This window comes from Pezoporus occidentalis, unplaced genomic scaffold (genome assembly GCF_034315485.1).
Source record: "Pezoporus occidentalis ecotype Australia unplaced genomic scaffold, CSIRO_AGI_Poc_V1 ctg54, whole genome shotgun sequence".
NCBI lineage: Eukaryota > Metazoa > Chordata > Aves > Psittaciformes > Psittacidae > Pezoporus > Pezoporus occidentalis.
The window spans coordinates 1,433,759-1,448,425 of record NW_026915877.1 but is presented as its reverse complement, the minus strand read 5'-3'; the positions used below and the strand labels follow the sequence as shown (position 1 = coordinate 1,448,425).

The following is a 14,667-nucleotide window of genomic DNA, read 5'->3' as shown; positions in this document are numbered from 1 at the left end:
TATAATGCGAGTGATAAATATTTAAAGATTTTCAAGTCTTACCACTTCCGCCTAGGTAAAAACCAGGAAGAACTGCCTGCCTTGTGACATTTGGGCATTTCCATAGCTTGATAGTGTCTGGAATTTAAAGTCCAGGAGAGTGGAAAGCTTTTGGAAAACAACTTTACTGGGCATTTTGAACATAGAAAATTGTGAAACAAACTGCTGCATTATCCTAAGGGTATTTCTCATGCAAATCAACCTTCTCGTCACTCTTTCATAATCACTGATTAGCCAGAGTAGGAAAAAACACATAATTCCTCAAGTTACTGGTCTTGATGCTTCTAACAGCTGTACTCTTCGGAAATTTTGCTTCATCACTCCATTAGAAATTACTCATTATGACTTCCTATGAAAAACAGAACAGTTTACATCTACATACCAAAGATAACACCATGCTAAATTGAGCCACCTTAACAAACATTGCTCCTCTAAAAGTTTCGCTAGAGAGGTTCTTTATTCACGGAGGCAGCAGAGGGTTCACAAACCAGGCTGTAACAGTCACACCTGTTTGGCCTTTCCCTGGAGTTCCACCACCTGAAAAGGCTTGATTTATTAGGGGAAAAAAAGCTCACACACCTACTCATATAGAACTGGTAACAGCCCTGATTTTCCCCTCCTTTCACCCGCCTTTTTCAGAAGAGCATCTTTTCTTTTTCCTTAGTCCACCTGGTGCATAGAATTATTCCTCCTACCCATTCCTTCTCCCAACACTCCTTTGAACGGCCTCAATGCTTGTCATGCAGGTGTCACAGCATCACTACAAATGGTTTGTTTTCCTTTCCACCGCTCTGCTCCACTTAGTTTTCCTTTTCATTCCCCAGCCCAGCAGCTGAGCTCCGGCCGGCGGGGAGGTCCATCCGTGCTCGGCCACTGCCGAGGAGCTGCCGCCACGGACCAAGGTCGCCGGGCGGGCCCGAGCACCTCTCCCCGCCGGCGGCACCCGGCTCGGGGGTGAGCGGCACGCAGCGGGGCCCGGCCCGGGGCGGCGGAAGGAGGGGGCCCGGCTGGCGGCGGGGGGAGGCTGGCTTTGCGGCGCGCCGAGGAGAGGGAGGGGCCGGGACGCCGGCGCGTCGGTGCCGACGGTCTCCAGGCGGGAGCGAGGAGGAGGTGAGCTCCCTCTGGGTGGGGTAAGGAGCAGGGCCGCCCGCGCCAGGCAAGAGGGAGGGAAGGGGTCAGCGCGGAGCGGCGGGGCGGGCGTTCGGCCCGGGGCCGGGCGAGGAGGAAGGGGAGAGGGCCAGAGGCGGCCGGCGGTCCGCGGGAGGAGCGGAGGGGGGGCTCAGCCTTCCGGGCCCCGCTCCGCTCGGCGCGGGGGGGAAGGCGAGGGGAGTAGACTCGCCGCCGCCGGACGCGGCGATGGGCGCTCTGCCTGACGTGGCTCCCCGGCACCTGCGGCGCGGGAGGCGCTGTCGGGGACAGCCGTCACCCCAGCCCTCCCTAAAATGGCCCCGCGGCCCTGCCGGCGGCGGCCGGCAGGGGGGTGAGGGGGAGCCTCGCGGCCTTGGCGGCGGCCTCCGAAGGCGGGGAGCCGCGCGGGCCTGCGAGGCGCCCCGCGGAAGGGGGTCATTCCTTGGGGAGCAACCGCGGTGGGCTAGCGGCAGTTGTCGGCATTGGTGCCGCCTCCCCGGCGGTCCAAACACGGCAACCGCGCTTCGGCCCCTCGGGGCCACTGCCGGGGCCGGGAGGGCCGGGCAAGGCCTGTCAGCACCCTCCGGCCTCTTCCCCTAGCGTCTTCCCGGGTAGCCTCTAGAAAGACGCGGCGCAGCAGCGCTAGGCGCAGCCGGGGAACGGAGTGTGGCCTGGCGGGGCCCGTCTCCCCTGGGCTCGGCGACTGCCAGGTAGCTACGGAGGAGCCGCCGTTGGGACGTGCCATGCCGGCCAGGCTTCAGTCGGGCATGGCCCTGCCGCAGCCTCCCGAGTACCTGAGTGTTTAAAATGAGTGTGTGTGATTCTCTAAATACACTCTTGCTATTTTTAAATGCAAACTGTGCGAGGCAGGCACTGCTTTTCGGAAGCAGTTACGAAGTGAATTGCAAAATCTGAATCCGGTTGCATTCGAAGTGCCACTGTGGCACAATTGGAACGGTAGTATGCTGATAGAACTGTCAAGAAAATTGTGACCTTTGTGGTGGCATAGTGCCATGCTTTACAGAACACGGAAAACAAAAACATAAGACCCCCTCATTTTTGCAAAATACATAGATTAGGGGATTTTGTTATTATTTTAACCTAAAAATATCCTGTGACATAACACTTCATAACAGAGGAGCTGCTTAAATATACTTTGCAAAAGAATCCTAACTTTAGGAAAGTGTGTCTCGGGTGAATGACACTTGGCATGTCTGCACAAATCTTTTAACACATGGCTGTGATGACTGGAGTAGCAGACTGGAGGAAAGAAACCATTGGAGGTGCAAATGCATGCATTTTTTTTAAGAAGCAGGGGAAAGAGTCTGACGCTTACTTTATGGTAGGATTTTCTGGTTGACAAGTGGGTGTGCATTACCATGGATCAGAGTTTAGACCAATAGTCAGGTAAAGATGAGTAGTGATTTCAGTGTGGCTTATAACAATGGTTTGGTGTAAATAAATAATTATTATATTGGACTCTATTAACCTGGGTAACCTAAATCTTAACCATGACAGAGTTTTAATATAAAGAGCCTCTGTACAAAGTACAATATTGAATGTTAATTGGAGTTTTCAAGACGTAATGTAGAGTGTATTGTTTATTGTTTTTTTTCCTTATTAGAAGTCCAGTCATAGTAGAATTCATTGGAAGAATACTTTCTGACATAAATTTAAATGCTCTGAATCCAAATTTCATAAATCCATTAAGGGAAGAATTTTTTAAAATAGTGTGTTTTTTCTTTTGTTTTTTTTTTGCTGTTTTTTTTTTTTTTTTTAATCTATATGCCCACCACATATAAAGAGGTAAGCATTATTCTCAATATTGCAGTATCTTGGTATTTACAAACTTTGTGAGCAATTTCCCAATATTGTAACTGGCTGGCCATTCAACAGTGATGGCAGAACCTGAGAAACAAACCCGCTGTCCAGCTTAAGGCATTGATACTTTACAAATACAGCACAAAGTTCCTCTGTCCACTGATAAAACACAGTTTGAATTCTCATGCAGTAGTATCGTTACAACTACTGTCAGTTACTGTGCTGGGAGTAGTTCAGTGAAACTCTGTGAAGCCAAGAACAGCACATAGCGAACTGGTCTTTTTTAGACTGAATGAGGAAGGGTGTTTGGCATGAGGCACTGATAGGATACCAGCAAACATGTCCTGAATTTCAGTCTTTTGGGATTTGCCATGAGTTAACGCACCTCTTAATCCTTGTTGATCTCCCTCCTGTGTAAGGTTCGGTGCCATACGCGACTAGTACTGTTGCAAAAGTCATGCTCATAGCCTGTGTTACAGCTGAAACATGTCACTTTTGCTGCTAAGTCACTTAGGCCCTAATGTAAAAGTTATACAACTTCCTTAATGTTGTTTTAAAACTAAAATATAGACATATTTTAAAGACCTGTTTGGCTGGGGGCCTGTTTTAGAGTGGCCAGTAAAAGTAATAAACTATCCTCAAAGATTTCTGCTCAATAAAATTTGAGAATATGAAAACAAAAGGTTCCTGCTTTAGCTTTTAAGTAGTGTTTTCTAGGTCCTATGGTTGCGGCATTTGACACTGCATGTAGCTCAAAAAGGAGCTACATGCTTTGGGCATTTTAGGCCTCTGACCAAGTCCGCAGCATTGACTTGTGTTATTTTCTGTTTTGATTAGAGCAGGGGAAGTTTACAGTCTCTGACCAATATCCTGCACTGGTGAAAATTTCTGGAGAGATGCTTTTATCGGCAAAACAGCACTTTACTGGTGTGCTTTATTTTGCTTGGAGTTCTTGGAGTAAACGTCTTGGACAAAACCTGAATGGCAGCTGTAAGGTGTGATCACCATATCCTGATGTGGAGAAGGCCAGTAGTTTTAGAAGCATTTGCTGTAATTAAATTCCGTACTGTTTGTGTGACTGGCTGGAATCCAACTTAAAGAAATGTTATATATATATATATAAATATACATACACTTACATATTTATACTGCATTTATGACTTCACAAAAATATGTTTACACAGTACAGTCCTATATTGTTCAGACTGGGAGAGCCATTGAGGAAAGGCGTTTCTCCTGCAGCAGTTGATGAGTAAATCCTTCATGTGAAATGTTCTCTTGTATTATCTGTTTTGGTTGCGAAAGGGGAAGTCTTGGCCAAAGACTTAAGATCTTACCTGGTTAAATAATTTGAATTAAAGAGCTGCTGTTTGTGTGTAAACTGGGTCCTAAAATACAGGTTCAGAGGAAACATATATAGTATATATTTTCCCGTGTAAACAGAATTGTATTTTGTTGTAAGGAAATACACTAAGAATCTATTTTAAGTTTCAATTTTTAATTATGATCGTATAAATAATGGGACTGCTCTATTTGAGGGCTTCTGTGTACTGCTGCTTGAGACATAAGCCGTTGTGTAGTGGGAGCAGTAACAAAACCAAAGCAAATTATTTGCTAAGCAGCTGAATGGGGTGAGTATCTCATTGTCTGGGACTAGTTGTATGAGAACATACTGAAATATACACACAAGGCTATTAGGAACCCATGTAGCAGCCATTTTGGAAATACCTTGGCTACCATGTTGTTTGTTGGTTTTGTTTTTTTTTCTTTCCATTTTTATGTGAGAAGCGATCTCCACCAAGTTTGTAAAGCAAGAAAATCATCTTGATCTTTGTTGGCAGAATTATTAACGAGGAGCTCCAGTGAGGCTGCTTTCCTCTGCCCGCAGCCATCAGTAAGTGGTGCAGTTAGCAGTGGTGAAGCGGTGCCTTAGTGCTGTAAGGACAAACATCCCAGTGTGAATTTCACTTCTGAATAGATACATATCAAAGTATGTCTTAAGCATACACCTTAGCTAGCCATATTGCTGCACATCAGATGTGAAAGTAAAAATAAATGTGTGAAGCACCAGGCAGAGTATGAAATCTAAATCTGAAAACCATGTCTCCAAACAGTCTGTTATCCTAAATTCTGGACCCCATGTATATATGGGAGCATACATATATGTTTTATTTTTGATCCACAGTATTTCCTGTAGGCAAGAAATCAAAGATCTTTTCAAGTTATAAATGACAGTAAGTAGGGAAGCCAGTACTTCAGATTGCTGGTATTTTGGGTATGAGTAGCTCTTTGATGTCCAAATGAGAGTGGGAGGAATGTCTAAAATGAACAATGAATTATGTAAAATTATTGATGAAATGCAGAACTTGGAGGAGAACAGGCAAGGCCAGGCACTAAGTCTGTTTGGTTTTTTTTTTCCCTGAATAATTACTTGTTAGGGTTAAGAAAAGAAAGAACACAAACAGTTGAGACAGATAAATCCTGAAGCAAGTTAGTGCTGTATAAGCAACTTTGATTTAGATATTTGTGTGTGTATAGGTTTACATATAGTCAAACGTGCAAAATTTAATAAATGTGATTAGCAGGAGTTTTCTCATTGGCAGTTAATACGGAACTGGATTTGATATCTTCATACCTTAATTTTGCTGAATAGTACTAAAAATTGTTGGAAGTAAAAAGTTAAATTGACAAAAAGGAAAGAGAAATTTAATCAGTTTTGCGTCTGGAAACATCTTTCTTTATTTTGTCTGTCCAGCAGTGCAACCAGTGTACCTTCACATGCTGTTTTTGAGTTTTGTTCCAAGTTTTTTTTTTTTTTGTGCGGTTCAGTGGCATGTTTGTGCAACAGGTTGTCTGTGTTTATGAACTCAATGTGCAGGTTTGATATTGCTATAGATACTGTGGGAATGTTTTCTTCTTAGAGGTACAGCAGTGGTCCTTAAAAATGTTACTTTGGCCATGCCTCTGGCAACAGAAAATTTGTGATGGTTGTGCCCTTCATGAATAAAATACTCTCCAGAGTGTAAGATTTCTTTCATAGGCTTTATTAGAAGCTGTGGTTGGGGGGGGGGGGGAATGCATGCCACTTAACTTCACGGCTGAGTAGTTGGATTCAGATTTAATATGGTGCAGTCTTTTATCCTTCAATGGGATGGAAGATTTACTGAATTGATGTTCCATGATGGGCATTACTCACCGTAGCAGAATTTAGTGGCCAGCTGCGTTGGAATGGAGGATGAAGACCTCACTGTTGGCATTTGAATTTTTTCTCAACCTGAAAAGGCAAAGAAAAGCTTCTCCTTTGGAGAACTGAGTTGTTTGTTTTTTTTTTTTTTGTTCATCCTCCTAGAGACTAATAAAATGTATGTAATAGAAGCAGAACTGCGGTAAAGCCATTGTGTAGAAAAACTTCCTGAATGTCACAAAGCATTGTGTGTACATGCAAGAGTACATTTTTGGGAATGCTGAAAACTCAGAATGTGAGTGATTAGATAAAGCAGCGATGGTATGGGACTGTAGTGGCAGAACATTTGGAAATAAAAACAGTGGAGTAGCTCTGTTTCTGGGACCAGCTCTTGGAAAAATATCACCTTTTTCCTGTTCTTTTCCAGTCACATTGGTTTGAAGGAGGTGGGAAAGCCTCAAGAGTTAAGCGTTATTATGGAGCACTTGGCAATGGAGATCTTGATTCTGTTTTCATAGTGGTTTATTTACCAGATGACACCTTTGTAAATAAAACAGGAATAAAGTCCATCTTGCATTGTGAAAATAAGGTGCTTTTTTAAGTATCTTGCCTGGTGCATGTAATTAAGCAAAGGCTTTCTCAGAAGCACCATCATTTCATAATTTAAATCTTGATTGAACTACAGATCCTCATTTCATCTGATCCTCAGTGTCATATTTCCTATATATCTGCTTTGATACTTATTTTACATGCAAATTTTCCAGAAAACAGAAATTCAACAAGTAGTTGAACATATTGCATCTTAGGTATTCTGTTTCTTTTCAAGGTTTACGCAACGAATATGTTGTAAGATGACTTTGCAGAATAAGTAATCCAGTAGTTTTCAGTGGAATTCTGTGGTTTGTGATTTCCCAGGTGAAAATTTTGCCACTTACCTTGTCTGTCTGCTGGATTGCAGTTTAATGCAGTAAATTTCTGAGTATAACTTTGTGTGTGGTTTGAGATAAACTGAAGTTCTCCAGGTAAACAGTAACATCTTCTTGTTGGCTTCACAGAATAATTTCTTGTCCCAATCTTGCTTTAAGAAAACTTTAACAGAAAATATGCTTTTGTTATCATTAAGTCAGTTTTCTTTTTTCTTTTGATTTAAATGTAAAGACAGATTTATGAAAGTGACTGTAGAGATGGTGCTGGCCTATATATTAATTATTTCCGGCAAGGCATAAAAAGTTGGTCGTTCTTGGGCCTAAAATCAGCAAGGCATGTGACACGAATGCTCCTCCATACTTCTTGTCAGACCAGGGTCCTTAAGGACCACAGGACATTGCTAAAGCAGAAAACTACTTTGCGTGCTCCTCTTTATGAATGTTTCGTGATTAAGCTTTTAAAAGTCACAACCCCCAACATGCAACTGCAGTTTCATGGTAGCTGTGACATTATTTTACTATCCGTGCTGTGAATTTCATTCTGTAGTAAAATTGATATTATATAGGCCTTTTAAGTTGGTTGTCAGTGGAGAATAGGGAAGCTACACTTACAGCATCTGTATGCAATCTTAGCGACAAGTAGGACCCTCTGGAAAGCTGTTACTGTTGGGGCAGAACTAATCATTCCATGTGAAATTATGTAAGGAGAATTAGCTCTGACTCTACCTCATTTCCTTTCATACTGCTGTGAAAATAGGCTCAGAAACGTCAAACCTTCCCTCCTCATTTCTCTAAATACTTTATTAAACACTTCTTTTTATTAAGGCTTATTTATTGCAGGTGCTAGAAACGAAAATAACTAACTGTATTTCTAGGTACTAACAGGATGTGCATCCTTGCCCAATTTGGCAGTTTTGATTTCCTTCTCAGGACTGGATTCCTAGGATTGGTTGCTGTGCCTTCTCTGTACTTTTGACTTTATTTCCCCGGTGGATCCTTCAGAGTACTTCATATTTAAGGTAGCATGCTTGATGTGATAGAAGATTGTCAATCACAGACTGCCTTGGCTATTTAGAAAAAAGAGATATCAAAAGCCTGTGTGGAGCTCTAAGGAGCAGTCAGGTCACCTGCTGATTTGCCTGGCAGGAGTCTAAACTCGTACAGCCTTTAGATTTAGGAAAGAAAAGGCAGATCTCTGGAGGTCATTTGCTCTACAATAAGACCCTGTTATGTGCGTGAGCATACAGTGTTCATTGTAAAGCCAGATAGATGTGTACAGATGGTTTCTCACGTGTTCATCTTCTAGGTCTTAAAAACAATCAGTGATAATTTCTGTAACCCCTCCATAACCTAACTTACTTAAGTATCCCAAGAGGTAGCATGTTTCCTTAAATACTGTTTTATTATTTTCCTAACCCTTTGCAGTAGTGGGACATGATAGTCATTTTTGTAACTGCTGTTAACCTGTTTTGAAGCCTTAAAGCCTGTGCCCTCTTTCTTCACTATTTTTTTGTTTGGTTGTTTTTTTTTGCTACTTAGCAAGGACATTTTCCTTTAACTTTCCCTGATTGCTTAGGTTTTCTTCTGAGCTTTTCTCTGTTTCCTACATCTGTGTATCGAGGCCTGAACATAATACACATTCTTAGTCAGTCAGTATCAGTGATGAATAGAGTATATATAACCATTTTTTGTGTATGATGCTTCTGTTAATAAATCTTTCACTTTTTGCAGTCAATTCAGTATTAATAGCCCAATTTCAGTTTTGCTGTTAATCCCTTCATCCTACTTTTTTAAATTCTGCTTCCCAGAATGCTTGCAGCCCTTCCCAGGTAACTACAAAATTTTGCAATTACATTGTTCATCATCCAAGTAATAAGTGAAAACATTAATCCTACACTGAAAATGCTGTCTGCATTATTATCTGTGGGCCAAGAGGAAGAAGCTTATTATAGTTGGAGTCCTGCAAACAGTACTTCGCTGCAGACCTGACCTTTGGAGATGAAGTCACAGAATGGCATGGTTGTGCTTTGACCCCTTCATTACCTTTTGGGCTGTTTTCTCATTTTGGTTCCTTATGTTCATATCCGTCCTGTACTGGGGAGCCTGGAACTGGACAAATGAAGTCAGAGATCTTGTAACTACAGGTGTTTAGAGAGCAAATCTTCAGTGAGATAAAAGAAAACAAATTTGGAGAACTTTTGCATGGATCTGCACACCCAGGTTGATGTTGGTTTGGTTCCTGGGAGCAGTGTGTAAAAATCACCTGTAATTAATTGGATAAAGATATATGTTCACACTTCCATTTCTGACTAAATTGAGATGCGTCCATGTACAAATGGTCATTTTTCATGGCTGCTAGATAACGCTTTAAGAAAAAAAAAATCTTTGATCAAACAGATACCAGTATTTGAAGTGTTATTTTGTGAATTGTGTAGACAATAGGAGAAAGGGAAGAAAGAGGGTATCTCTACTTCAAACCTTTTTCTTTCATGCTATTCGCTTGGAATGTAGTCTGAATTGTTTTTTTTTATGTTAGTGTTTTAGTATACCTGGCATAATCAGAAACACTTTGTTTTATCTCCTGCACTGGCATTTCCAAAAATGAAGTGACCAAGAGAAGATGCTGGAGAGTCGGAAAGTTGCAAGGACTGTAGCTTACAGTTAAGGAAGATGTGATTGCAACATCTGTGCCTAGGAAAGCTTCAGTCTGATCCGCCTTCTGTCTTCAGGATTTCTGGGATTCCAGAAGCACAAGTGGTGCAGATAAGACATGTCCTTTGAGGTTTTAAAATGCTTCTGCTTGGATTGTAAGGCTCTTCCTTATTAGGCCCACAGGAAGCACATCTCCTGTAGTGCAGCCAAATTGGTATTATTAAATACTTCTCAGACTCTCCCGTGGTAACTCCGTGGTAACGTTATTTGGGTGGTTCCCTCTGTGTATTGACTAGCTGAGTATGCGGCCTCAAGGTGTAACTGTGCATGATAATTTCTGACTTGCAAGCTGTGATAGAATCCAAAGAAGAGTTCATAGAGGACTTTACACTTTTTTCCTTAAATTAGGCTCTTCAGTGCTAAAACTTGGAATGTCTAAGTTGGAATCTTCATTAGAACACAATGAGGAATAATAGGAAGAAAACCCCCAAAGCCTGCATCAGGAAAAATTTGTTTTCTTTATTAATTCTCCCCCTTGCTAAGTATGTTATTGCAAAATGGATCTTTGCCTATTCTCAGTGCAGCAGCTACGTTGGTTTCTGGGTAGGATAAAATTCTGCATATTCATTCCGGGGTTATTAAGAAAACCCTGCCCTTTTTCATCATCTTTGAGCAGCAGTTGTGTGTACTTTCTGATCTTGAGACTCTTCTGCATATGTTTGGGTTCCCTGCTTGCTGTGCTTTGCTTCTGCTGTTGTATCCTGCTCTTGGAAGCTGTGCCTGGTGAGATGTGCTTGCTTTTCTCTTACCTTTCAGGTAAACTCCTCTGCTCCGTTGTGAAGCCTGTGGGAAGATGCAAGCCGATGGCCTTCCTTTGCTCCAGCTATAACCTTTTTGAAAGGACTTCACTTAATACAGTGCCCAGCGGGCAAAGCAGGTATGCTCTGTGGGAGTGCAACACAAAATAGAAATTGAAAGATTTATTGCTGTAAGTTCAGGAATATGTTCTGCAAAAGAAAAAGCCTGTAAGTAATATATTAAAAGAGGAACTGGCTGAAACATGAAGACAACCTCTAAATGAGAAGAGCAGGTGTTTTGTATTATTTCCTTCATGTTTAGTTTTTATGTTGGTATCGTCATAACAATGCATGACAAATGAATATGCTTTACTCTCAGTGATAATTAAAATTCGATTACGTGAATATTCATGTTGTTCAGTACTTAGAAATATTTGGTGAGTTTTATACTTCACTGGAATCATAGAGTAATTTTGGAAGTCGAACAGTGTATTTCATTGCAGACTATCCTAAAATAATTTCTTAATCATTTGGATGCATTAACATTGCATTAAAAAGTGTAAACTTTGAAAATGTAGTTAGTAAATTCTGTGCAAGAAGTGAACTCTGTTCTGTTTTCTAGCATTAATTATGCAAGTTTGAAATTTCTCAGTTTCACTTAAAGGTGGGCTTTTTTATTTGTATGTAGCCATTGAAATAAATCACCGGTACAACAAAACATTGTACTCAGAAATGAGGGATGCCTGGATTTGGCTCTTCTAACTGAGACAGTTTAATTCATCCGTCATCAGGGATGATGTTTTTCAGCAACATGAAGTATTTTTAGCCAGAGTGCTTTCACAAAGTTTCACATTTTTCTTCAAATAAAGCCTTGGTAGTGTTTTATATGACCTGACATTTGTCCATCTGTCCTGAAGCTCCCAATACTTTTCCATTCTTTCCAATGACCAAATGAGCTGATACACATTTTTTTCCAGCTTAATAATATGTAACTTGACTTAGAGAACCATTTCGCATGTCAGATTTTCCAAAGGTTTCTGGGAAATTATTTGTTGCTCTGGATAGCAAAGCTAAAAGTTATTAAAAAATGTGTTATCTGTTTTATTATGAAACTATAAGAAAAATATTGGCTTGGGAGCTAACTAAATGCTTTCTGATAGCCATAGCCTCAGGGAGGATACTTGAATCATTTGTAATAAAGGGATATCTTTGATATCTTCTGGTGAATTGACTAGTATTCTGTTTAGATCATAATTTATGGAAAACCTGGCTTGATACACAGTGTTACATTATCAGATTGTTTGGATGTAAGAATTGCCTTTATGTATGGTTAGGATTTTCAGTGTTTATTCTTTTAATGTTCTCTATGAAATCAGAAAAAGGTGTTGATATTAAGACTCTACCTTTATCTCTTGCTTTCCGTTTTTTTAACGTGTGAAACTGATTTGATCAGTGCAGTTAGAGCTCGGAGTTGCGGGGTAGATTTGGCTTAATAAACCCCTTCAGGTATATAACAAGTGTTACTCAGAACTGAGAGCAAGTACCTTTCAAATACAATGTATTATTTTGCTTTGAGAAATAGCACTTTATTTTTTACTTTTTGGTAAACTGGTATGAAAACTTACATAGTTCTCCATGTGAATGGTAACTAAGCCTCTTATTTCTTGCCTTGAGAGGAGAAGTTTAGTGGTTATAGGATGAAGGCAGTGTGTAGTGATAAGTGCTTGAAAAATGTTGTGATGAGTTAATGATTTCTTAGGTTATTTTACAAAGAAGGTGTACAGAAACCATTTTAAATAGTGGGAAAACAAATTACAGAAATACTTGTTTATTTCTTCCTCATAGTTAAGCCCCCACCCCCATGTTGCAGCTCACACTGTCCTAGCTTTATTTTGCCAAGTTTTCATAGAATCATAGAATGGTTAGTGTTAGAAAGGACCTTAAGATCATCCAGTTCCAATCCCCCTGCCATGGGCAGGGACACCACACACTAAACCATGTCACCCAAGGCTCTGTCCAACCTGGCCTTGAACACCTCCAGGGGTGGAGCATTCACAACTTCCCTGGGTAACTAGTTCCAGTGCCTCACCACCCTTACAGTAAAGAACTTCCTCCTTACATCCAATCTAAACTTCCCCTGTTTAAGTTTTAACCCATTACCCATTGTGCTATCATTACAGTCCCTGATGAAGAGTCCCTCCCCAGAATCCTTACAGGCCCCCTTCAGATACTGGAAGGCTGCTATGAGGTCTCCACACAGCTTTCTCTTCTCCAGGCTGAACAGCCCCAACTTTCTCAGCCTATCTTCATACAGGAGGTGCGCCAGCCCCCTGCTTTGCACAAGTCCAGGTAGATGTGAGCTGCTTCGCCTCTACCTGTCAGTTCCACAGCCCCATCACAGAAGGCCACCAAATTGGTCATGCAGGATTTCCCCTTAGTGAAGCCATGCTGGCTGGCACCAAGCACCTTGTTGTTTTTCATGTGCCTTAGCATGCCTTCCAGGAGAATCTGCTCCAAGATTTTGCCAGGCCCAGAGGTGAGGCTGACTGCTCTGTAATTCCCTGGGTCATCCATTTTCCCCTTCTTGAAAATGGGGGTTGTATTTCCCTTTTTCCAGTCATTGGGAGCTTCACCTGACTGACATGATTTTTCAAATATGATGGCCAGTGGCTTTGCGACTTCATTTGCCAGCTCCTTCAGGACCCACGGACCGATTTCATCAGGTTCCATGGACTTGTGCACATTCAGGTTCCTAAGATGGTCTTGAACCAGATCCTCTCCTACAGTGGGCCTAAGGTCTTCATTCTCACAGTCCCTGTATCTGCCTTCCAAGACTTAGGTGGTGTGGTCAGAGCATTTGCCAGTGAAGACTATGGCAAAGAAGTCATTAAGAACCTCAGTTTTCTTCAAATCCAGGGTAATCAGTTCTCCTGATAGCTTCAGGAGAGGGCCCACGTTGTCCCTAGTTTGTCTTTTATTTGCAATGTACCTATAGAATCCCTTCCTGTTGTCTTTCAGATCCCTAGCTGAGTTTAATTCTAACTGGGTCTTAATTAATTATTTAAATTAATAAGGTAATAAGGTAGAGACTTAGCCATCTCTAACTATGATTCCATGTGCAAAGACTCATTCTGTTTAATGAAAAAAAAAAAGAAGTGCCTGAGTTTAGACCAAATGCTGACTCAGGTCAGGAAACATGGGATCCTTCCCATTGACTTAAAATGGGTATTTGAGGCTTTTTTCTGATGGCTCATATAAATAAAAGTGAATGGGCATTAGATTACACATTCATCATTCTGATTATCACTTGAACTGCTTAGCATGTGTAACCTGGTAAGCATTTGCCAGTATTGTATTTAACTGTACAGATGCTATTAGAACACTATATTCTGAATTTTATTTAATTTATTGTGGTGGTCTAATGCTCTACAACTGGAAGAGTTTGAGGCAGAAAGATAAATGATCAGGAGCATGCACATTCTGCGTGGAGTATCAGGTTTTTTTAGCATCTGGAGGTCTAGTTACTCAGATACAAAGCATGCTTTTTACTGCAGTAAGAATATGTTGAAAATTATACTTTTAAGTCAATATAAACCTATTTACAGTATAATATATTAGATGTGTAAATGCTTTCTTGTGGAAAAAGGGATTCTGCCCATCCGACTTTAGAGCTTAAGAAAATTTTCGGTTTCCAGCCTCTTAATTTTTTTGTACTCCACAGATTACAGAACAATTAAATGTGTCCGACCTTGAACATTTGGTAATTTGATCATTCTCTGGGAGATGGTTTACAGTTTGGGTCTTGGATGTGGGGCTGGGATTTTGGCATGTTGACAAGTTTGGTTTTTTTAAAGGTTGAATGCTGTTAGAGCCTGTTGCCTCTGCTCACAAGACTTTCCCCCATTTTATAGCATCCAAATATGAGACAGAGGCATTGTCTTTAAGTATTTTAAATAATTTTAAGATCCACTGAAGGGATATATTCGGTCAGATGAGCAGGGGTCACTCCTCAGAACTAAAAGACTTAGAGAAACGTGATGATTTGAAGTGTGGTCAGGGTTTTAGTAGAGCTACTACAGAAAACATGAAGCATCACAAAGAGGTTGAAAACGTCATGTAT

General features: G+C 41.2%; 1 protein-coding gene across 12 annotated transcripts in view; it reads left to right on the top strand.

The window, feature by feature from the left end:
* Nucleotides 1-1,055: 1,055 nt before the first annotated feature.
* GTDC1 (glycosyltransferase like domain containing 1) overlaps nt 1,056-14,667 on the top strand; it is a 311,001-nt gene continuing 297,389 nt past the window's right edge. For 10 of the 12 annotated variants that reach the window (XR_009968306.1, XR_009968307.1, XM_062637705.1 and 7 more), the window contains exon 1: nt 1,056-1,149. Coding sequence is in view for 1 of the 12 variants with exons in the window: in XM_062637702.1 (XP_062493686.1) it covers nt 10,614-10,687 (74 nt within the window). In the remaining 11 variants the exon portion in view is untranslated. Of the gene's footprint in view, nt 1,150-10,566; nt 10,688-14,667 lie in introns of those variants that run through there. The other 2 variants (XM_062637702.1, XM_062637701.1) reach the window with 2 other exon arrangements.